The sequence below is a fragment of the Larus michahellis genome, chromosome 2 (assembly GCF_964199755.1).
Source record: "Larus michahellis chromosome 2, bLarMic1.1, whole genome shotgun sequence".
Classification (NCBI taxonomy): domain Eukaryota; kingdom Metazoa; phylum Chordata; class Aves; order Charadriiformes; family Laridae; genus Larus; species Larus michahellis.
Window position 1 is genome coordinate 159,735,973 of NC_133897.1, and position 23,845 is coordinate 159,759,817.

A 23,845-nucleotide genomic window follows, 5' to 3' on the forward strand; every position below is an offset into this window, starting at 1 on the left:
ATCATAGAATAGTTTGGGTTGGAAGGGACCTTTAAAGGTCATCTAGTCCAACCGCCCCACAATAAACAGGGACATCTTTAACTAGATCAGGTTGCTCAGAGCCCCGTCCAACCTGGCCTTGAACGTTTCCAGGCGTGGGGCATCCACAGTCTCTCTGGGCAAATGGGCCTTCACTGTCTTAACATAAAATAACTTCTGTCCAACTTTCTGTGCTTTAGAAAAAAAGCCCAGACATCTGTTTCAATAACAGAAAACTCCATCCATATTGGGCATGGTCTGAATTTCAGAGCAGACACTTGCATCCTTACCACCAGAGCTAAGACACATGGTGCTAACAGTGCTCTAGGCACATGCAGCTTTTGTTAATGTCTGTGACTGCATACATAAAGAGTGGGTATTCTGTTCCTTACTCATATTAACACAACTTCAATTCACTGTTTTAGGCTGCCCGTAGAAAATGAGGATGAGGTAATGAATTGAGGATTGTGATGAATTTGAGTTTGGCAAGAGAACTCACCAGAGATTTTGCCATTTCATATTCTTCCTAATATAACTACAGCTAGAATTATGACACGTGATCGGAGTTGCTCAAATTTTATTGTAACTTGGGTATTGGGTAAAGAAACCATTTAAATGGTATTGGCAAATATTCAAACATACAGAGTGATTCGTTGTTGGGTTGCTGCTACTTGGATTCTCAGAGTTTGCTGCTGCCAGTGACCTTTAGGTGGCATAATTAGTGTTATTAAATGATTATTCTGTCCAAGGCTGACACACCTCTGGGAAAACCTACTATATCCTAATATAATTTAAATCTATCATCTGAATTTTGAGCTGAAATACATTACTTATCAGCAGTAATGCCTATTGTCTCAACTTCAAAATTGTAAATCACATAATAATTGAATCACACAGAGAATAGCAGATTTTAAAAATCTTGCCTCCACCAAAAAGCTTATTGTAAATCTGTGTAATATAAAATTATAGTTATTTCCAGCAGAACACCAAGTTCTTAAAAAAACAGTGAGAAACTATCCCAAAAACTGATTGTTGTCATAAGACAGAAATTTTCTTTAAACCAACTCTTTAGTTATACCTATTTCATCAGTTTTCATGGACTTTTTACCGGTTTATTGAGTGGAAGTTGTTCAATAATAGAATAAAAACCCTGATCCTTTATTTCATTCCTCCTCTTTGTTAGTATCAAGGTCAGGTTTAGCTGAGAAAATGATCAATGAAATGATAGCCTACTCTGCATTGATTTTTTTGGACTACAGAAACTGAAATGTTTTAAAGGGAAAGAAGAAGAAGCACAGAGAGATCAGAAGATATTCACAGCAGCATGCACTCAAACCTCTATTCCTAACGAAATGAGAGTATAGGGACAGGTCAACAAACTACAGTGAATACTAGAAGGCAGCGTACATGCAGATACACAGATGTACAGGACATATATAAAACAGGTGTTTTACATAACAGCAAACTATGCCATGCTCCTGTTCCGTTTGAAGAGACAAAGAGACCACCATGGGCTGACTGATTGTGAAGGTTTATCACTTCTGAGCAGATTTGTAAGAAGCAGAAGACAGTTGACAAAGCAAGACCTCCACACAACAACGCTTGAAGTTCAACAGACAGTGGAGACAAGTAGGACTAAGGATGTGCAGCAGAAGAAAGGATATATCATGTCATTACAGATCCCTCAGAAAAATGGAAGAAAACTCCAGCTGACCTTGTTTCATAAAGACTCATCAATCTTTCAAACGCAGTGAAGAGAGGGGTGTCTGAGGGCATTTTAACCTTTCCATCTCTAACTCCTCTAAGCAAGCAGACTTTACAAGCAATTTTTATGACTGCGCTAATATTGCTGGTTCCCAGGGTGCTAGCAATTAGCCAAGCAATGCTTTTGGAAAAAATCTGATCAGGAGCAGTTTTTATTATCTCATATTTCTGTTGAGCTATGCATGACCTTAGAGTCTAACTTACCTGCTACTGAACATAAATCATGTCTTAAAATCTAAGTTTTGTATGTTTTTTTTATTAAAAAAAAATTTTAAAAAAAAGGTAAGAATGGACAAACAGTTTTCACAAGGTGTTTTTTTAAGGCAGATCTTTTTTCTTTCCCTTATATATCACAAGCTACACTATGCTTCTTCCTCTGGCAAAATGTCCAGTCACTCAGGCCTTTACTTTGATGGCAGCGCAGTGAAGCTATGCAATGAGATACTCACTCTGACTAGAATGTCCCAGCTAGTTTAGTAACATTAGCTTTATTTTCATTTACTTCTTTGTGGACTAGTACAATTAAAACTAAGCTGTGTAGCATTTAATTTCAGTTGGAAAAATCACAAAACCTCTGGTCCCCTGGAATTTCCCCAGCCTGGATACGTGATTTATTTCTGCCCTGAAACAATTTGTTTAATCCTCTGCTGTTACAGTACGCATTAGAATAAAGGTTAGAGATGAATTTGTCTCCTCTGAGGCTTCCGTTATTGAAATGCACTCAAGCATGCGTTCATACTTGATGACATTAAAGGAAGTTTGACTTACGTTCTGTTTTCCCACTATGTTATCAAATGGAAGTTCAGGGCTCCACGATCCTTCAGTAAATGTTGCTCCACTGTTTCTTCTGTTGGAGGAGCTGACAGCCTCTTTCACAATATCTTCAGGCAAAGTCAACAGACTCTCCTCAGGTTGTTTAATTAAATAAGTCTCAATGTTATGTTTCCTCAAGAATTCATTACGCTCTTTGCCATGTCCTTCTTCAACTTTATAATCCCCATTCAGGCAGTCCAGAGTGGCTTTGGAGATGTGAATTCTCCTGCATAAGTGAAATAAGTAGTAGCAAATACTGATTGTGCTCTAGTATACACAGTTAAGAAGGATTTTATGAACTCTGCATCATTTTTAACGTGATGGATAAATAGAAGGTTTTCTATTGTATATGAGGATTTCTATAAAGGAAATAGTTTATTCAACAAACATGAGCTTAATTTGGGGACAAATACTGTCAAGGTGTGTTCACATCAATAGGATCTCATGGATGCACAAAGTCGTCTCACAGGAAAAACACTTTGATATTCACTCCTGATACTTTTTCTCACAGTAATAGTTTAATGGGAGACCTTCCTGAGTAAAATACTATTCAGAGTGAACGAAAATTGCCACTTCAGGTAAATATGGAGAGAAGAAAATATATGGTACGCATTAGAGCAGTTTGTGTGAAAGCTCTTTAATTTCCTTCAGTTTCCTGAGGTTGCTTAGACAGTTGAAATTAGTGGTCTGATTGCATCTGAAGTGAATTAGGGAAATAGGGAAACTATATAAAGACAGGTGGGGTAATAATTTCTCTAAAACTAAGTGATGAGTTTGAAAAGCTTTTGCAAAAGTGAAGTTGAATCCAAGAGATGACACACAAAAAGCTCAAATTTTACAAAAGCGTGATAAGGCTTTAGATGTCTTACAATCAAACCTGGAGCCACTTGGACTTAACCATAATTATGATTGCTTGAGGACACAAAGAAGTTCAGGTAAAAAAAAAAAAAAGTAGGTTTTATTTCTATTTTTAAGAAATCTTCAACTTCCTACATGTAGGGTAAATTGCAGACACCTCCAAAACACATCCGCATGGTTAGCCATGCTATACTTTATAATGCAGCTTCATAAATGCAATAAGAGGAGATGTTCGTTAGTTCATTAGGCACTTAGCTAACTCAAGCAAATAAATGTAGTGACTCCATTAAAATACTTTAAAAGCAGCTCATTTCTCAAATTTGGATGCATGGCACTTTGAAAGTTAGGCTTGCAGAAAGATTCCTAAAATTCGGTCAGCTAAAATTCTTGATAATTTCTTAATGACACATGCTGAGGCATTTTTCTCAAGCACCACAAATTGCCTTGTCTCCGCTGAAGGAAATGGTTCTAGCATGCCCATTGGGAACTTTCTTCTGGAAATTAAAGGATGCCACTGCAGGGTTAAATTGCATAAAATATCGCTGGAGTAGAAAGGCTATAAGCACATATAAAGTCCTGGTTGTCTTAAGCATTGTGAAACACCCAGGGGTATCAGAATTTAGCACAAACTGGGTCTATGTAGAGTATTAAATACCACTATATAATTAAAAGATCAAAAATTTGTATTTCAGCCATTCTTTAACCTGCCTCAGCTTAAGCCAATACAGGTTTTGTACAACTTCAGTGAAAGCCATGCCATTATGATGTCCACACCAAGAGATTAATACTCTTTTGTAGTCAAATGTCAGTAAAACTGACAATAAAAACCAGTAAAAACATCTCTCAGATATAAGCAACTTTTGGCATGGACTTTAAAACCAGATCATATGATCTCTGAGGAAGACAATGCATTTCCTAGCTCTTAGAAACCCAAATAGACAAAATTGATTTAAGTGAAGGACTAATTAACCAAAAAAAAAAAAAAAAAGGAAAGAAAAAAAAGAAGAAACAAAAAGAAAAAGATACATTAGTTGCCAGGGTGACTATCTTTGTGCTGAATTTCCACTAATGCAATTTGTGAAGACTGGATTATAAAGCCCTGAAATATGGATTTTATAATGGAAATGATAACAGCTTTAACTGGAGCGTAGAGCTGGCTATTGATGTAATACCCTTAAATGGACCAAATATGAATAAATAGTTGGTAGATTAAAAATATTTTCTGGTTTCACCTTTTGTACAGCTTACTTAAAAAAACTTAAAATGTACAGCGGAAAGATGTCTTTCTAATTTTATACGAATGCAGTAAATTGGGAATCTGAGCATTGAAGTAAAGAGGTATAGCCTGTCCAACTATTGAAAACATATCAGGTCCGAAGTTTTAGATGATAACTGTCATCGATACGTCCTGGAAAATTAATTATTAGCTAGGTCTTATGCCAATTAAATATCATAGATAATATCTAGGTATGCCAAGTGAAGACTATTAGAAGATGAGTTCCTGGCAGAAGACTGTCTCTGAAATAACAATGTAGGATCTTACGCAGTTTCCTTCTCAGGTGTTGCGGACACATCTTTTTTCTCTTAGAAACCCAGAAATGATTGCTTTTTATCAGTGCTCCTGAGTGCCTCCTTCCATGACATTTGGACTGCCCACTTATGTTCCTTCACTCAGTGGCAATCTCTCCCCGCATCACCCATGCTTATGAGGTCGCAGGGTGATATGGAACTGGTGAGAGGAGAAGAGCTGAATCCCGCCTCTCTTGCCCCCAAACTGGGTGGAGGGGTCCTCTGCATCCCAGGCAGGAGGGCTGCCTCCCTCCACCGTGCGCTCAGGAAAGGGCTGGAATTCATCTTCGTTCTTCTTTCCCACTGTGGGAACAGGGCCATTCATAATCCCAGGGCAGCTTTTCAGGGCAGCTCTGGGAATGGGAATGATCTCAGAATTGTGGCAGGCAGGGGGGTTTGAATGCTAGTGGCAAGGAGAAGTAAGGAGAGGCTTAACTGCTCTATTACATCTGCTCTGCACACTAGGAAAGGCTGATGTAAATCACTGTTTGAGGGACTTAGTGAATTGCTGTCACATACAGGCTTTGTTCTGTTGGCAAACTGATATACAGGAGTGGAAATCACCCTGCTCCAATAGACTGCAACCCAGCCAGGCACTTTATCAGCAACAGCAAGGTGGTGTGTTCTCTGGGTTATTCATTAATAGCCGTACTACTCGCATGCATTAATAGCAATAAACTAGACTTTTTGCAGGTGCGGATGGTGAAACTTAGCTGATTGATTTGCTCGTGTTAACAAAGCAGCATGTGAGCTTTCTTAGTCATCTGGGGTTATCATGTGGGATAAGCAGCAGGGAAAGAATTTTTTTTTCTCAGTTTTATACACTGGTGACATATGCAGAGTACAGAAGTTGTTTTCAGAGCATGCGATGTTTCATTTTCTGATGATTCTAAGAATATATATTACTATAAAGATCTACTTTGGGGAATGGTAGAAAGGGCCTGCATTTGCAAGTACTATATAAAGCAAATATCTTTCTAACTTCCTGAGAACATGACAGCTCTGAAAGATCCTGATTTGTGTGTAGGGAGTATAGCACATGACTCAGATTTGATGACTTAGAACCTCTCTCACTCAAAATACAGCGTCACTTTGACTTTTTCCGCATAAAGATGACTGCTGCTATTGCTTCTACATTCCATGGCCAAAAATCAAATTTTCGTAGGGGGTCTTTTGCTACATCTTTCATCAATGGAAAGTGGAACGGAAAATGAACAGATGATTCCTGCAATTATTACTGTTGTTTCAAATTTAGGATTTGTAACTTCCAAGCTCCCATGAGATATACACCATGTCAGGCAGAAATAACATTCTACCTTCCGGGTGGATCAGCCACCTCAGACAAAGCAAAACTAGGCAGCTCAATGGAAAACCATATATTTTCACATATAGACAGGCTGACATAAATGTCTCAAAACATCTACTAAAGCATCAAATTATTTAAAAGACTTCCTAGGGAGCCTGCTGTCCATAATGCCTTGTTATTAGTGTAATGACCTATGAACACATAGTTCTTCCCACACTTTGTGCATTTGAAAGAAAATAAATTACAGCCTTGTGCCTCAGAACAGCATTTGAATACAAAAGACAAGAGATGAAGCCTGGAAAACTCAAGAATGGTCAACATTTAACTGGGAAATTTGGGCTACCTCTGAGTACTGTATGTGCTGAATACAACCCCTGACTTTTTTCAGGAAGTCATAGCTGGCAAAGAAAAAGAAATATTTTTGTCTTTTCCAATGCCTCTGCAAGCTGGCCATTTCAATATTTTGACCATAGCCTCACAAATCGCTGCCAACTGCGAAATAGCAAAAAGAAAAAAAAAGGTCATAGTTGATGAAATAATGTAAGACAGTTAATCTGTTGGCAAGGTTAACTGTGTACTGTGTTGGCAATGTTTTCTGACTGTGGGAAATACACGTCGCCTTACCCAGGAATTCCACCTGACTCGAGTTTGTTTGCGATATCCACGTCCCAAGACCAGACATCAAACTGCCACTTTCGCAGGCCCAGCACTCCACACAGAACCGATCCCGAATGTATCCCTATTCTCATGTCAATGTCATGCTTCGTTCTTGACCTAACATATCTGTTAAACAAAACAACAAAAAAAAGAAAAATAGGCTCATGAAAGTATATGCCACAGTTTTCATATCCTTTAGAAAAGGGTACAATGTAAAATACAATGTAATTTGTTATAAAGAACCACTTAGTCTGTAAAATGAAGAGATATCTTTCTAGTAGAAAAGTACAGGTAGTGATAAAATGACTGTGAAAGCCAGATTATCATTAAGCATTTAATTGTATGCATGGGTCAGTGGCACGTGTTATTATTCTGATCAGACAGAAAGAGAAAGATACGGAGAGAAAAAGATGTCTGAGTGAAGTGTCTGGACTCGTTGAGTCCTTTAGCTTGGAATTATAAAAGAGCATTCAACAACATTACAAAACCTACTACCATCAAACCCGCATATACTTTTATATTCTATTGTGCTTTTTTGAATATTTTTCAATATTTCAAAAATCACAGAATCACAGAATGGTAGGGGCTGGAAGGGACCTCTGGAGATCATCCAGTCCAACCCCCCTGCCAGAGCAGGGTCACCTAGAGAAGGTTGCACAGGAACGCATCCAGGAGGGTTTTGAATGTCTCCAGAGATGGAGACTCCACCACCTCTCTTTACTTTATTGACTGAAATTTTCCAGAGTGTCCGAAGGTGAATTATTTTCAGTAGATTTGTCCAGAATACCATTTGCTTTGTTATGACAATAATGTGATTCTAAAATTAGTTTCTTCATTCTGCGTGATGGGAAAGACCATTTCACCTCTTCAAAAGTAAACACATGCAGGATATTTTTTAACAGTCTCAAAAAAGGGACTTTGTCCCAGCACTGTTTTCAATTAATATGTCTATTGGTTATAAAGGTAATTTTACTGTGCTAAAACAGTATCTTCTTTTTCTGATACAAGACAACATATACCGTTCATAGCCACAAGTACCTTAGTAGTGTCTTAGACCTAAGACTGCCTATTCCAAACCAGTATTGAGATCCCCCAGCACATCACCGTGGGAAGCTCGCAACTAAAATAATTGAGCTGTATCCATTGGGATGACAAAGAGAGCACTTTTCCAGTTCTGCCTATGTGACAATTATTTGCACCAGAAATACTATTAGAGCTAGTGTTCATTACTATTTGAATAGCATGCTCAGGATAGGAAAAGTGCAGTGTTGCTACTGTTGGTCTACAAACAAGGATGCTGTTTCTCTGTACAGAGTCCCAGTTCTACGGTCACTGAAGTCAATAGCAGCACAGCAAGATCACACAACAGAGCAGGCAAAGAATAAACAGCTCTATTTCACAACTCTGAAGCTAACTACCGTTGCCTCAGATGCCTCAGTCATGACCTTGACAGAACCTCTTGAGAGGAGAAAAGGGTAAATTGCTCACTGCATTCAATACTTGGCCTTTCATTGTTGCAGTGGAGCATCAACTCAGTTGTGTGGGGGGGAAGAAATGAGAGTTTCAAAATAGAGCGAAAGTAGTCATATAAAAATGTGAGGGATTGAAAATCAGTAATTCATCTTTATTTCCCTTTCCTGCGTATTCCGAAACCTTGGAGAAAAGCATGCATATGGTATGTCCCAGTGCAGTTTGCCTGCTACAGGAGATCTGTTCATCGTATCAGGAAACTAACACACTTCAGATGTCTAAAAGAGATTTAAAATGAGTTAATCATAAAATAATAAAGAAGCAGCTTTGGCAAGGGATTTATCTGTGTTCTGATATTCCGAGTTTATAGTTTTCGTCTACAAATTCTTTGCTGGTTTGCAAGCAAGACGGCTTGAAATACCAAAATTAAACAAAAAACCACCTGTGTCTGGAAGGTGGGACATGGAAAAAACTCCTCCACACTGAAGTAGTGCCTAAAATGTTGTGAGAATAGCTAAGAGAAGAGAGAGCGCTGTAATTTTTAATGTGTTTTGAAGATTTTTTATAGATATGCTACAAAAATATCTAAACTCACACTCATAACTGTCAGAGGAACTATCACACAACTCCCCACATGATCGTTTCCCCAGCCTGCCTTTTTCTTTTGTTCAGACTAAGATAATTATTTCTCATTTTATGTCTGATTTCCTTATCTTGAAATAAAAAGCTAACTGGATATGGAGGAATAATTGAGAAAAAAACCTTTTCATTGGAAAATGCACACAATAAGAGGACTTTAGGCTTAATAAAATGGTTTAATAGCATATTTTTATGTAATCTCTCTCTCTCTACATATATATACACACACACTATTAGACCAATTTAGATTTTTAATACTATAGTATTTCATTGTTAATAACTACTAGTATTTAACATTGGACAAATACTAGAATTGGGCAATCATCAATGACATGAAATCTAACAAGTGCAAATGCCAGATTCTGCACCTGGGATGGAGTAAAAAGTATATTTATTTCTTCTGCCTCTTAAATCTACTCAACTATCAATGAAGCTTCTAATTAAAGAAAGTATTTGCTTTTACAGGCTCTCTGCAAATACTTTGACAAAGCGTGTGCATGAAGCTGCATTATTGATGATCTATAAAGCAGTCCGATACCTGTTTACCTCACAGGCTGGCTGATATCTTATCCGGGATGAGGCAACTGTGACTGATGCTATTTATGCCATATCTTGTTTCAGTCAAGTCAGTGATAAAAATTTCATTGATTTTAATTGGATCTTGGTGTTTCCTTCTGGCCACCATTCTTTGAAAGGTATTTGATTTTTGTACTGCCAATCACAGACTTTCCTATTTACATGTAGAAGGTGAGCCAAAAGTCAGAAATCTGCTTTTCAACCTTCTCTGTAGCTGCCAAAACCTGAATGCCCTGGAATTCATGACTTGCATCTTCAGACAGTGACGCATTGGCTACATCTGTGCTGACCGGTTTAACTGTGCAAGGTTCTGTCCATGCTTTGGGTTACTTAAAACAGCCCCAGAATGTTTGAGTTTTGTTTGTTTGGTTGTTTTTTTCTCCTGGCCAACTAGCTCTCTCAAAACCTCGTCCCAGGTTCAAGAGTTCATGTGTGTCAAAGACAGTTTCAGTAGGCAACTGCCTGATTTTGGAGGCAAAGAGAGTTGAGAATAATGGAGTTAGTCAGTCTGTGCCACTTTTTCTTGGTGACAGCTGACATTCCCTGGGGCTGTTTAATTTACCCATCAAGATATAGCCACTGTCATCCTCATGCAGATGTAATAGGAAAGTCTGTGTATTCTATTTGAAGTAAATTAGGGTGATAGCTGACCCTGCTCTGAGCAGATGGTTGGACTAGTGATCTCCTGATGCCCCCTCCAGCCTGAACTGTCCTACGATCTTAAGGCTCAATTATATAGAAAACTTTTGGGTTGGACTCCACAGATTTGTGGAATTTTCCTAAATGAACTCAAATGCTTTTTGGTGCTGACTTGAGAGGATAGGAGGTGACCTGAGGTAAGTGCTCGTCTTGGTGTGATTGTGGGAACTGTGTCATGCTTGTGAATGAACCATCCATTATATTTAAAAAGCAAAGTAACAGGGTGTGCTAAACTACTGAACAGTTCAAAGAATACAGCTAAGGTACTATGACTCACAGGATATAACACTTTGTAGATGGACTTTACACAGCATTGAATTTACAATTTAAGGTTGACATTATCCCAAGAAGACAGTTTAAAATAGCTCCGGGGTGAGTTTACCTTGGAACCGGAGCTGGTTTCCAATGTCAGCAGAAACTATTATCTGGAGAAGTTTCATATCATCAGACTTATCATTAATATAACTGACTTGCTCTGAGTTCAGACGGATACTATGGCAACATGGACAGAGTTAAATCACTGCTGTGTTCCTGTTTCTTATGTCTGTCTGCTCTGAGAGGCAGGAAACAAACATAGTACAAGGGACTACAAACAATATTATGAGAAGTCTGCTTTTTCATTTGAAAGCTATTTTATAAAAAGCTGTATAAATATATACACTTCTATGCCATCTTGCCAATATAGCTTTGATTCTATTTGGTGGCACATTCAAAGAAAAGAGTTCTCAGAGGTACATGAATCTATTAATCTCTACCCCGTTCAATTCATGTAGTCACCCAGCAGCAAAACCAGGGAAAAATATACTGTCCTGGCACCCTGTTCATTCACAGTCAGTGGCTGAAATGGACACACAGAGGTGACGTGGGTGATCAAGTCCTAGCGTGAAACCTATTCGCACCACGGCCTGTGTGAAAAATGCTGGCTGAATTTGTGGGTATCTTGTAAAGCCCCTTTCTACCACCATACAGAAACGAAGGTAAGCAATAGGTTTTGGTTTTGTGAAGCATTTTTCTGTCTTTTGTGAATCAGGGCTCATGACAACCTAGGCTGAGCCTTGTGTGTTATACAAGAAATAATCTGTGGAAGGAATCCAGAACTGGATCAATTACATTATTTTATAATTACATAATTAAGTAATGATTTATTAGTTGTGGAATATGAAAGTAATTCCTGGCTGCTGCACTGCCTAAGTAACTTCTTTAACGAGCATTGATCGCTTCATGATTTTTTTTTCAATACCTGACAGATGACATTAAAAGCAGTTTTTCCTGTGAAAGGCAGGAAAACTGCCAGGTCAGTCACTGAGATCATCTAAAATAGTTGTGGTGTTCTGGGATATTTTTTGTTTGTTTGTTTGGTTTGGTTTGGTTTTATGTTTTGTTTGTTTGTTTTTTTTTTTTTTTTCATCTCTCATGAACTGATGTTAATATTAGTAGTTAATTACAGACTTTTAATGAAGACAAGCTGTTGTCTCATTTCTGGAGTTTAGCTTACATTGTATGCTGGGACTATTTTTTCTGTCATAATAGTTACTTTTTCAGCTGGCATTTTAGTGGGAAATAGCCCAAGAGATGAAATCACTCCGAACTCCTTGACTCACCAAACAAATAGGTTTGTTTGAATTTCAACTCTTGTGTGGATTGCTGTGGGATTTCCATCATTACACCATGTGAGCGAGTCCTTGAGGAACTGGGCCTCCCACAGTCTCCCTCCTCCCTCTCTTCCCAGTCACAGGGATTTTAGGAAAAAGGACATTTGAGAAGGTGGTGGTGAAAGCAGCAGCCTTTAACCCCTGGAGGCAGCCCCTGCCGCTTGGTCTGCCACTGTGTCCCAAGCTGAAAAGCAGAAGGGACAGCCACATCGTCCGCCCTGGTACCCTGTGGCACACGGGCTGGTACCTTTTACCCACTCGTGCTTGTTTGTATTCCAGTAACTTGTACCTGATGGAAGTATTTACTCTGGTAAGAAATCCAGTTTTGATTTGGAAACACTGAGGGACAGAAAAGCCATCCTTTCTCTTAGTAATACCATGGCCCATTTTTAAATCTAGTGTTTTCTGCCCATAAAATATTTTATGTGCTGCTACCAAATAACTTCTCAATCCTTTTGTTCACTCAGCGAAAGAGATCAAGCTTCTCTTATTTTATTCTCTTAGAGGCACTTCTGCTTCACAAATTATTTTTGTGACTTCTCCGTCTACCCTTATAAAAAAAGTTTAACAAGCTTTTTAAAATGAGGCCACCACACTAAGATTCATTATTCTCATCTCAGTCTTGTTATTGACAGACTACGCTGGTATAATTTCCACTTTAGAAATACTCTCTCCTCTTCTTTAAGATTATTTCCTTTACCTCTCTTCACAGTCTTTCTTTTGCTTCCCCTTCCTTTCTTGCTTCCTCTCCTTTATCCTTTAACTCACTTTCCCTCTTAACTTTCCTCACTTTGCTTCACGTAGCTATTCCTCTCCTCGCAGCACAACCCAAAGAATTGAAAACCCCAAAGAACATGCATGCTAATCTTTGTCTGGGGCATAACGTGATATTTAGAAATTATCTCAGTTCAGAATTACTTTTATGTTATATTCTGTATCTTTCTCTTATCTATTTTAGTATATTTGAAGAAGCGATTGTCTCACCAAATCTAACCTCATTTTATTGGTAGGTCTTAAACTAATGTTTCATATTTGACTGTCAGCAAATAGATAACCCCGTCTTGAATTTTATCACGTATCCCATCCATAATCCCATCCATCTGGCTCTCCAGCACAGCTTTGGAATTTCACTAACACGCAATGACAACACCGATGACTGCTTTCTTCTCACAAATCTTTCCCCCTCATATAGACATAAAGATAAAGATAAGATGGCAGCTCTTTTTTGTAGGTAAGAGCAGTCTCATATTTAGTTTCTCTGACTGTTATCTCTGACACTCATTTAGCTTGGGTGATAACTGCTAAAATGAAACATTATCATCTGATGACTAAACATTCCACCAGTATCTCATTTCTATCAACTCTCAGCACAGACAGACATTAATACAATGAAGTTAAATATAGGAAGAGTTACGCTGCATGTGAAAAGATATGAGAACCAGCTGAATAAATGAACCCTTGTGAAGGGTTTATTCTTTTCATTTTAATTTGCATTTCCAACTGCAGCTAAAGACAGTGTACAGGAGGTTGGGTTTTGCAAGACAGAAGGAGTTAGGGTTCTTGCTCATGCACAAATGTGATGGGGCAAAACTTCCTTGCTTTAGAGTAAGTATCAGAATCCATGGAGCCTTCCTGTGGCTGAAAGTTGGATTTCAGTAGTACTCAATGGTTATGGGGTCAAAGTACAAGAAGACTGAGTGGAATAAAAATAACCGTTTTTCTTTTATAAGACTTGTAACATGACACAGTGATACCAAAAAATCATTACAGAGAAAATAATGATCTTGGATTCTTTTGTTGCATTCTGAGCAGTTCCTTACATCTGCAGAGAGAGGTGTGGAGCAGCAAGACTCACGTCTAGATTCGTGGTATATGAGCTGAAGAGATCAAGTTGTAGAGTCTCAATTAACAATGAATTAAGACGTTAGCTGTATGGATACAAGCTGTATTAAAACACTCAGAAGTCCCTTGTGAGTCAATCTGCCCATTAGATTTGTTTTACATGTTTTTTAATGAATAGATTTGAAATTCTTGTTCAATTCCTGCTGACCATGCACTCATCAAGAAGACTAGAAGAAAAATTCAGTAATGGTACCCTGAGATGGTAGATTTTGGGGCAGTGCCTCACCAAAAGTGTTGGCCTTGATCCTTGCAATGTTACCAACTACCTGTTGTCAATGGATAGAACAGGAATCTTGGAGGACCTGCAGGGGAAAATCTGGTCTGCCTAATTTAAAGCTTCCTTCTACATTAATTGGATAAAGAATTTAAACTGGTACAAGAATCAGGGGTTCTAAAAGTGCCTGGATTACTCTCCACAGCCTGGGTGCCTAAATCTCAATTATAGGTGGGATGTTGTAGCATAAATACTGGTTTTTGTTTTAATGTCTAATTCTTAAGCTAGGCTAAGTGCTTGAGCTAAAATACAGCTAAGATTTAAAAGTTAAAATAGAGCTTTGCAAGAGGGAGGAGAAATAACTGTTCATGTAACCTTTATGAGTAGTGAAATTTTTTGGAAATTCCCTGTAAACTTCCTCTGATTTGCAAGAAGGCTTTCAATTTGCCTATATAATTTCGATGTAATTCTGAAGTCTGTCATTTCTAGTAGGTTTTAGATCTGATAAAATTCTGCAGTGACCAATATAGCAGAAACTCAGTTTTCAAAATAAGTTGGTTGTTTGTTTTTTTTTTCAGTTTAATTTTGAGAGATATCTACTAATCTAAGTTCTAATTAATAGACTGTGGATAACTCTGCATTCTCTCAGAAATGTGGACTAAAGTATTTGCAATATCCCATGGAAGGATTGGTCCTCCCTGTGAACTATATGAGCACACATTAAGATAAGTATATAAGGCTTCTATACTCTGAACAGAAAAGCCTGGGGAAAGAAATTGTGCTCATTGAATGGCCAGAAATTTAGATACTGAAGTTATCAAATAAATTAAGGCAAGCTGAACTGAATGTGTCTGGAATGTCCAAAGTCCTCATGGACTTTGGTTTCTCAGCTCCCATTGAATATAACTGTAATTTAAAATACTAAAACTACGGTACCATTTCTACTGGATTACTGCCTTTGAGACCCAGACTTCCACATGTGTAAGGAGGTTCAGAGAGATTTACTATTTTAGAAGAAATATGACTTATAATGGGTTTGCTGCAGATGGTATTACCAAGCAAATACAAATGATCTGATGTGTGTCTCCAAGAATTTTTTACAATGCTGGTAGCTTTTTTCGTCTGTGTGTGTTCTCTAATTTGTGTTTCACTTTCACTGTGGGGATTCCAGAAGCAAGATATTGATTACTTTGTGCAACATTTAGACTGTGATAATTGAATCCAATCTTCTTAGAGATCATTGTTGTATAATCATTATTCAGTTATATTTTCCATTAATTAATTTTTGTCAAATTCTCTCTCTATTAAGATCTCAGTAATGTAGGTACAGTACGCATTAACTGTATGTAATGAGACACAGATTAAGGGAGGAAAGCAGTCTGGAAAAGAAGCAGACAAAGAGACTGGACAGCAAAACATCCACGGAAAGAGGGGAGTGCTCGGGTTAGGCAACACTGCTTTAGGGAAGACAGCACCAGAAGAAGTACTTGGAGAAGAGGAACTCAGCAACATTCATATAGAGGATAAAAAAGATAGGTAAAACCTCTCTTGGAGCATTAAATGTTGGCCACTGTCACAGTAATTCATTGGACAAGCTCTATACATGGACTGCTGAAACACTGTTATTATTAATCTTAATTGCATCAAAATACAATAATTACCAACAACACAACTATGTTTACATGATGAGAACATATCCCTTAATTAAAACACTTCCAGCCCTTGTGGATTTAAGCACCCACCTGATTTAACAGGTAAAATTTGCTCATCTGGCAAATCTTAATGCTTATGAGTTTGTCTATGAGCTACTTTCCAAGCTGAAGTATTGCCACAGTTGTATATTTAGGGTTTATATTGTTTTATTTTATCAAAGGGATTATTGGAATCAATTCAGTCTCCTCCTCATCAACCCTCTCCTAAAAATTACAACAGCACAAAGTGAGAACTGTTAACATCTGTGAAACCTATCACTCGCAATGCATGCACAGCTGTCGTGTTACACGCTCTGAAACAGCACAGGTTAATGAAACGCATTTAGTACCTCTTCCCATGCATTACATGGATCCAAAAAGTCCTGCCCTTTTCACAGTGATAACCCTACGGTCTCTGAACCACCATAGGATTTACATGTCTAGTAATGGCATTCTCAGACAAGAAGTTCAGGACGCTGTCAGAAACAATGAAACAAGAAGAAGAAGGAAAAAAAAAAACAAACAAATGCATTACCTGATAGTTTTGATCATGCTGAGCCCCATTTCAACACAGCAGTGTGCATGGTCTTGGCGAGGTTCTGGGAGCCCCGACACACAGTAGTAACAGTCCCCCAGGATCTTTATTCTGAGACAGTGATGTTCCTATATGTAAATGTATCAAAAAGAGAGAAAAGATTTGCAGTTATGTCTTCATAATTTTAAGATGAATGTGAAAGTGGTTGAAAAAAGTACTGAAAAGAAAAATTCAAAAGCTCGTTGATGGATGTTTCCTGATTGTGATTAGAACAATCTTGATTTATTTCACATTTCGAATAAAGTACCTTTATATTTCCAGTAAAAAAGAAAATAATGATTTTTGTGTTATGCTAGTCAGAGATGTCCTTGCTGATGGTGAGCAAAGTTTCATCAGAGTCAGCCTGGAAGCGAGGCCAAGGATTCCGAAATGCCAGCTGAGATAATAAATAACCCATTTTAGACTATATTCCTCCAGGGCATCCTTTCTGCCCCCTTTTTACACTGGAAATAAATGAAAAACCTCTTTCCTCCCACTGATAATCCTCTCTCACCTACAGTTTCCACTGTCACCCTCAAGCATTCCCAACAGCTATAAGAGCTGATCAAGTATCTGCATGCTAAGATATCAGAGGAGGTGTCTTTCATTAGGCTTGTACTGTGGAGAAATTATATTTATTTGGCATAAAGTCAGAGAGATCCTTTACCTTAGGAGAAAATACTGAGTTTAATTTTTTAAATACATATTAACAGCATCATTATAGACTGAAACAGCATCTTACTGTGTGATTGGATCATCATTTTAGAAGATTCTTTTCTAGTGAGCAGAACTACCCAAAACTTTTGCGGTTTCCAGACAAGCAAAATAAATGAGCCCAAGATCAGCTGTAAACTTGCCCAATGTATTCTGCTGGCTTGGCACTCACAGGAGATGATCAGTGCATGGGAGCCGAGACTATAATAATTTGAGGACAGAGCTGCAAGCGTCTAGAGGCAGAAGGTGTTACAAGTTGAGTCAGGAAAGTATTTTTATGATGGAGAATCGTTGAAATAATAAGTGCAGTATTAGCATTCAATCAGTAAAGGCTCCAGTGACAGAACACTAAAATTAATACCAGTCATTACTGGGGAGCAGGCTTGTTAGATGATAAAAACCAGTTTGTTAGATGATAAAAAAATTTGGCCTACGGTATTTATTTCAGCTTTTCTCTTCTCTTTCTCTCTGGCAACCTGTGGTGGAGGCTGCACTAATCAAAGGAGTGGGGATACACTAAACCCCCTGGGGATGAGAGAGCTTTAAGTAGGACGTAGGAGCAAATGTGAATGCTGACTGTGCCTCAGGAATTGAGCACTGGCCAAATGAATGGAACTCAAGGTTATTATTTGAGATTTTGCCTAGGAAGAATGAAGCTTTGTAGTCAACCTCCATCAAGCCTTTACAAATCTCAGAGTGGCAAAGGGAACCTAAACACTTGTACCCAACGCTTGTGCAGAAGTCAGCTGAAGTTTTAAGCATGCCAGCAGGGGTCAAAGCTGCTCTGGGCACAGAGCCAAAGTAAGCTGATTCGCCCTGAAATCTCCTTAAACCATCAGTCGGAGCTGACTGTGTTTGAAGCTTTGGGTAAGTCTCCAGCTAATACCATTGCTGGCTCTCAGAGTGCAATGCCTAGCTGCCCAAGTTTCACAAGGAAATTCAAGACTAAAGTCAGGTTTCTTAAAGGTCAAAATTCATATGTAACTCCCCTCTTTCCTTGTCCCCTTCTCTTCAAGCCCTCTGCAGACCCACACAAGTGAACACTTCTGTATTTTTTATATGGTTGCAACTGAAATTGTACATCCTGAAATCTACCAAAACATTCATTTTTTACATATTTCCTCCCAAATGAAGGACTTAGAGATTCGATTTTACTGCACTTTCCACATATTTTTTTTTCTATAGAGTGAAACGAGGAACATTAAAGTTAATCAAGCAGCGAGGACTCAATGGCATAAATCAGTGCACGTTAAACTGTTAGCGGGCTTCCTTAAGCTTCTCTCTGTGTCCCCTGGTTAGCAAAGTTCAAAGAGATAAAGATATTATAAAACACAAATTCTAAACTTCTTCGGTTTTTCTAATAGTGCCATTCAATTGATTCATATTCTAATTGACATTTACTTTTACATCTACAAAGTAAAAGGAGCATTTATAACGCCATATCAGTTTGACTGAGGTGAAGTAAAGCAAAAGGCAGCACTTTAAGTTCATTCAGACCCACTACAAATACATTACAGCTGATAACCACATAGTACAATACAGAAAAAAAGGGAAACTCAGGCAATTTCCAAGAAAGAAAGCAAGAAAGACAGGCAAGTCTCAAGTAGTATCATATTTTAGTATTATAATTACATTTTTACACGCAACTTTTATTATGCAGCCTTGCACCTGTAGTACCTGCCTGTCTGATGATGTTGGAATCCCCCATTAAGTGAGCATCTAATTCAGCACGGTTAGAGAACATAGTTTTCAACAGAAAAAAAAGCCCTCAGCTGTTTGGCTCTTAATGACTCATTTAAACTGGCTGAAGTGCTGATTCCATTAAAGACGGATGAGACCTCTGTCACCTGGCTGCTTGTGTCCTCATTTGCTGAAAATCAGAACAAGGCAGACCACTTCAAAAAGATGTGATTTTTATAAGAATAAGAAAGAAGAATCTTAATGCATAACAAGGCCTGCTAATGAGGGTTTGATGTATGCAAATGTGAGTGCATGTGTGTGACACAAGAAATCCGTTCAGCTGCACGTGAATGTATGCTTTTTCTTGTCGCGGTATGTCATCTCTACACTCATTTGCCAAAGCTCAGGAAGTCATCTACCGAGTGAAATATCCAAATGGAGGTGACTATATATAGGTATGCATATGTCAGCCAGCAGTCGAGGCTGCCATTACAGTCAAAGGAGAGCCAGGCAATGCCGACAGTGAAGCCTGGGAAGGGGTTCAGCTCACAGATAAAGCAGTTGGCTGGGCTTCAGTTCAGATGTCTACATGTAAACTTATGGTGTATCGGTAAGACCCCCTCGGTGTGTGAGGCACCCACACAGGACTAGCAGACATGACATAAGGCGTATGTCCCTCCGGAGTGGTGCAAGGGCCAGGAAAGGTGTTTCTATTGCCACAAGAAGCCACAAGGAGCACTTAAATGACTCCTTGTCTTCCTTAACTTTCCTGCTAGTCAAATCATCATGACTGTTAAACATGAACTGTGTTACAGTCTGAGTATATTGGCCTTACCCTTTTATTCTTCCCTTATTATTCCCATCATACCTATCTTAAAAGTAAACTGTGGATTTTTTATCACTGGAAATGTTTCAGCTAGAAGAAGATAATTTAACAACTGCCAGGAAGGACAGAGGGCTAATGGCATCTGCCTTTGGCAGAGGGAGGCTGCGTGGTCTCCTGAGATTCCCGCTCATAGCTCTGTAGTTTAATCACATCTACAGTTTAGATTAGATGCTTTGTCAGGCTGGTTGTATTAGTACATTAAAGTTAGATTCATGGCTAATGTGGGTAGCCATGCTGTAGTTGTAAAAAGGAGACTAAGTTGTGTAAGGGCCTACTTGTCTTTCAGTGGTATAAAAGCATAATAATAGCATACAAGATTTTCTTCACACTATAGACCTCAAGCCCACTTCCTAAAACATCTCACTGCAACAGTATCTAAGAGTTGCAAGTTGATATTAAATTAAAAGTGAATGAAAAATATAAACATGTATGAAGAAACTGTAAAATGAGTAAAGAAAATGGCCATACAGGAATTTTGATGCAGCAGATACTACACTACAGTGTTAAATCCTTACACTGTTATGAGGCTGTTACGATCTTCTCTTTATTTTATTCTATTCCTCTTCCCCTTCCCATCATCAATTCCAGAAATTGTCCTTGGGCATGTATATGACAGCTGATATTCTACAGACATTTCCATCAGTATCCATCAGCCTCACGCCCCTCTCAATACTCACTCATTAATGCCATTTACTGAAGGTATTAATGAATTTCTCAGTATGTCACAAATAAGGGCTTTTTTCCCCCTTATTTGCAGCTTCTCATATGCTACAAATGAAAGATTAAGGGGCCTGATTCTGGCAAGATCAACCGAAATCAGTAGAAACTTTGCCTGGTGATATTGAGCAGCCTCAAATACTCAGCTAGTAATAACAATAATTCTAGATCAATTCAGTGGCAATCGATAAGAAATCTTTTTCCAAATCACCTTAATCCAGTTTCCAAATCACCTTAATCCAGAGCAAAAGAAAATATACAGATTTTTCGTAAATAATTACCTCACATGTGTGAATGATTTATGTTTAAGCTTATTAAATACACCCTTAGTGACTGGAAAGGAAGCAAAGCAAATTAGCATAAAGTGGAGCTGAAGAAATCAGTTGCTCAAATATCAAGTTACTGAAAGACGCAGTCAGAAACTTCGTTAATGTTTCTTGTTTCCTTGGGCTAAATTTCTAGTGAGGGGAAAAAAGTGATTGTGTTTTGTAAGTTACGCCACTTTTCCAATTCTGCCTGTGGTGAATTAATCACTTCACCTACTTTGGAAGGGAATCCCGTAGGCTAACGAACAGCCCACAGAAAAGTCCACATTCACAATTTTTATAATTTCAAGCTAAAACTTTAGAACACTGTGGATGAGAAATTACTGAGGCTGAGCTGCAGAACAAAGAGATCATACACGTAAGTCTCCTTTTAAAAGTTGGCCAGAGTGGGAGGAGGCAGGGAGTTGGCCTTTGTGTACAATAGCTCAGTTCCTGAAACATTTGCCAAAGGTGTAGGAAAACTGGATAAAAGGCCTTTTCTCAGCACAAATGAGGTCTAGTCCAACGGTCTTAATCAGCAGGCTGTTTTGGGGTGGGCTGGAGAGAGATGTCCATCCAAATTCCTCCTATTGCAGCTCTGTCGCTTTGGAAAACAGTGCTGGGACCTTGACAGAGCCAGATGGAGGGAAGTTCCTGAGTTATGGTTGCAAGGACTGTTTTTATTTATTATATACATAAAGGGAGAAATGCGGCGCACTCATCCTCTGCCTGGACCAGGGAATACTTAAATGTAGTCCTTTATTTAATTCTTTTTTACATAATTTAACAGATCAGAAAAGAACTGCTTTCTTTTTGAGACTACCCTGTAGCGGCATGGTTAGGACTTCTCCAGGCTGTCAGAAAATATGGGTTTAGGGTCTCTTATGCTGCAGAAGGAACTGATGCACATTCGTGAGTTTTCTAATATGTTATATCAACACTTCTGTCCCTTGACGTACTGTGGGAAGAAAAACCGCTGTGGCTGCTGTGTCTAGTGAGCAGCCATCCTTGCCAGGTACTGTTGATTAGTAGATGATGCCATAAGTGGTTTTAGGCACAGAAATCCCTGTTAGAAAGATTCAAGGTGTGCTTCTTTCCTGCTAAGGCAGGATCAATTCTACATGGAATTCTGCCCCTTAGGGATTTCTAGGACTGCATGTACATAAAGGGTAGGGTAGACATTTCTCAAGAATATAGAAACATAGAATTGCCTAGGTTGGAAGGGATCTTTCAGATCATCAAGTCCCACCACCAACCTAACTCTGACAAAAATTATCACTAAACCATATTGCTAAGCACTATGTCTACCCATCTTCTAAATACCTCCAGGTCTGACGATTCCACTACTTCTGTGGGCAGCCAGTTCCAATGCTTAATAACCCTTCTGGTGAAGAAATTTTTCTTAATATCCAATCTAAACCTCCACTGGTGCAACTTGAGGCTGTTTCCTCTTGTCCTATCGCCTGTTACTGGGGAGAAGAGACCAGCCCCCACCTCACTACAACCTCCTTTCAGGGAGTTGTAGAGAGCAAAAAGGTCTCCCATCAGCCTCCCTTTCTGTAGGCTGAACGCTCCCCACTGCCTCAGTCGCTCACAAGAATATAATTGTGAAGCCTAAATTTCAGTCAAATCCCAATTTAGTCAATGAAGTGGGTTTTTTTTAAGGTTTGATTTACGTAACTCTTAACTCCTAAATGACGGAGGAATTTTGAAACTGAAATTTTATAATCTCTCATTTTCATCTGACTTTTTTCATAAAATGCCTGTAGACTATCACTTCTAAAAACATTTTGTGGACTGGGTATTTTTTTGAATGTGCAGGTCTTTTGATGATTTACTGGGCTCTTTAGCATCTGAAATACTGTAACTTTAGTTAAAGCGCGTTGCTTAACAGTGTTGTTTATTCACTTACATTAGACAATTAATTATTAACACGTGAGAAAGGAAAACACTCTAGAATAAAGCACTGCAAAAAGAGCATTCATGGAATCATAGAATGGTTAGAGTTGGAAGGGACGTTAAAGGTCATCTAGTTCCAACCACCCTCCCAGTAGAGCAGATTGCTCAAAGCCCCATCCAGCCTGGTCTTGAACACAACTTCTCTGGGCAACCTGTTCCGGTGTCTCACCACCCTCAGAGTAAAGAATTTCTTCATAATATCTAATCTAAATCTACCCTCTTTCAGATTAAAACTGTTACCCCTCATCCTATTGCTACTCTCCCTGACAAAGAGCCCCTCCCCGCTTTAAGTACTGGAAGGCTGCTATAAGGTCTTCCTGGAGCCTTCTCTTTTCCAGGCTGAACGGCCCCAACTCTCTCAGCCTGTCCTCACAGGAGACGTGCTCCAGCCCTCTGGTCATCTTTGTGGCCCTGCTCTGGACCTGCTCCAACAGGACTATGTCCTTCTTATATTGGGGGCCCCAAGAGCTGGATGCAGTACTTCAGGTGGAGTCTCAGCAGAATGGAGCAGAGGGGCAGAATCACCTCCCTCGACCTATTCATTCCTTCCCATTACTGTAAATTCGTACATATCCTCATAATTAACTAAATATCACGTATGTACACTCATAGTACAGTTAACTCCTCTTAATATGGTATCCCATATACGCATGAAGAAATTCACACCTTTATTTACTGGCATATATGTTTAAACAGACAGGGATTTTTAGGGAGTCTCTAGAGTTGTTTGGGTTATATGCTTGAAGATCATTTCACAAAAGAACAAAGGACTGCCAGCTCAGAGGTTAAGGGAAAAGTAAAGCGCTGCAACAGGAATGTCTTTATTGAGGAGACAAAAGAGCCTTTAATGCCCTCCACCTTCCCTTTTTGATGCCAGCTGGTGCAGGTGGTGTACTGGGGCTGTACAACGATGCATTCTTGCTGAGCCTGCCAGTTAGGCTGGTTTCCACCCCTGGAAACACTGGTCACAAGTAAGACTGGTAATACACTGTTGGAATAATTTTTGGCAGGTTGTCTGCAATCTCCCAAGAGAGAACTTAACCAAGGTTACAGAAAAAGACCACTTCATTTAGAAAAAAAAAAAAAATAGACCATCAGTTCTTTAATAAGTAAAAGCAACCTGTGATTCACATTACATAAATAACTCTCCCTCAAACACCAGACTAGTGACATAAGGAGGAA

The 23,845-nt window shown here is 38.8% G+C and overlaps 1 protein-coding gene across 1 annotated transcript in view; it reads right to left on the minus strand.

The window, feature by feature from the left end:
- Nucleotides 1–23,845, minus strand: part of ADCY8 (adenylate cyclase 8) — a 128,019-nt gene that overhangs the window by 46,316 nt on the left and 57,858 nt on the right. The window contains exons 5-7 of the mRNA XM_074577834.1: nt 16,364–16,491; nt 6,953–7,111; nt 2,551–2,821 (exon numbers count right to left, since the gene is read on the minus strand). Coding sequence (XP_074433935.1) covers nt 2,551–2,821; nt 6,953–7,111; nt 16,364–16,491 — 558 coding nt within the window. The remainder of the gene's footprint in view (nt 1–2,550; nt 2,822–6,952; nt 7,112–16,363; nt 16,492–23,845) is intronic.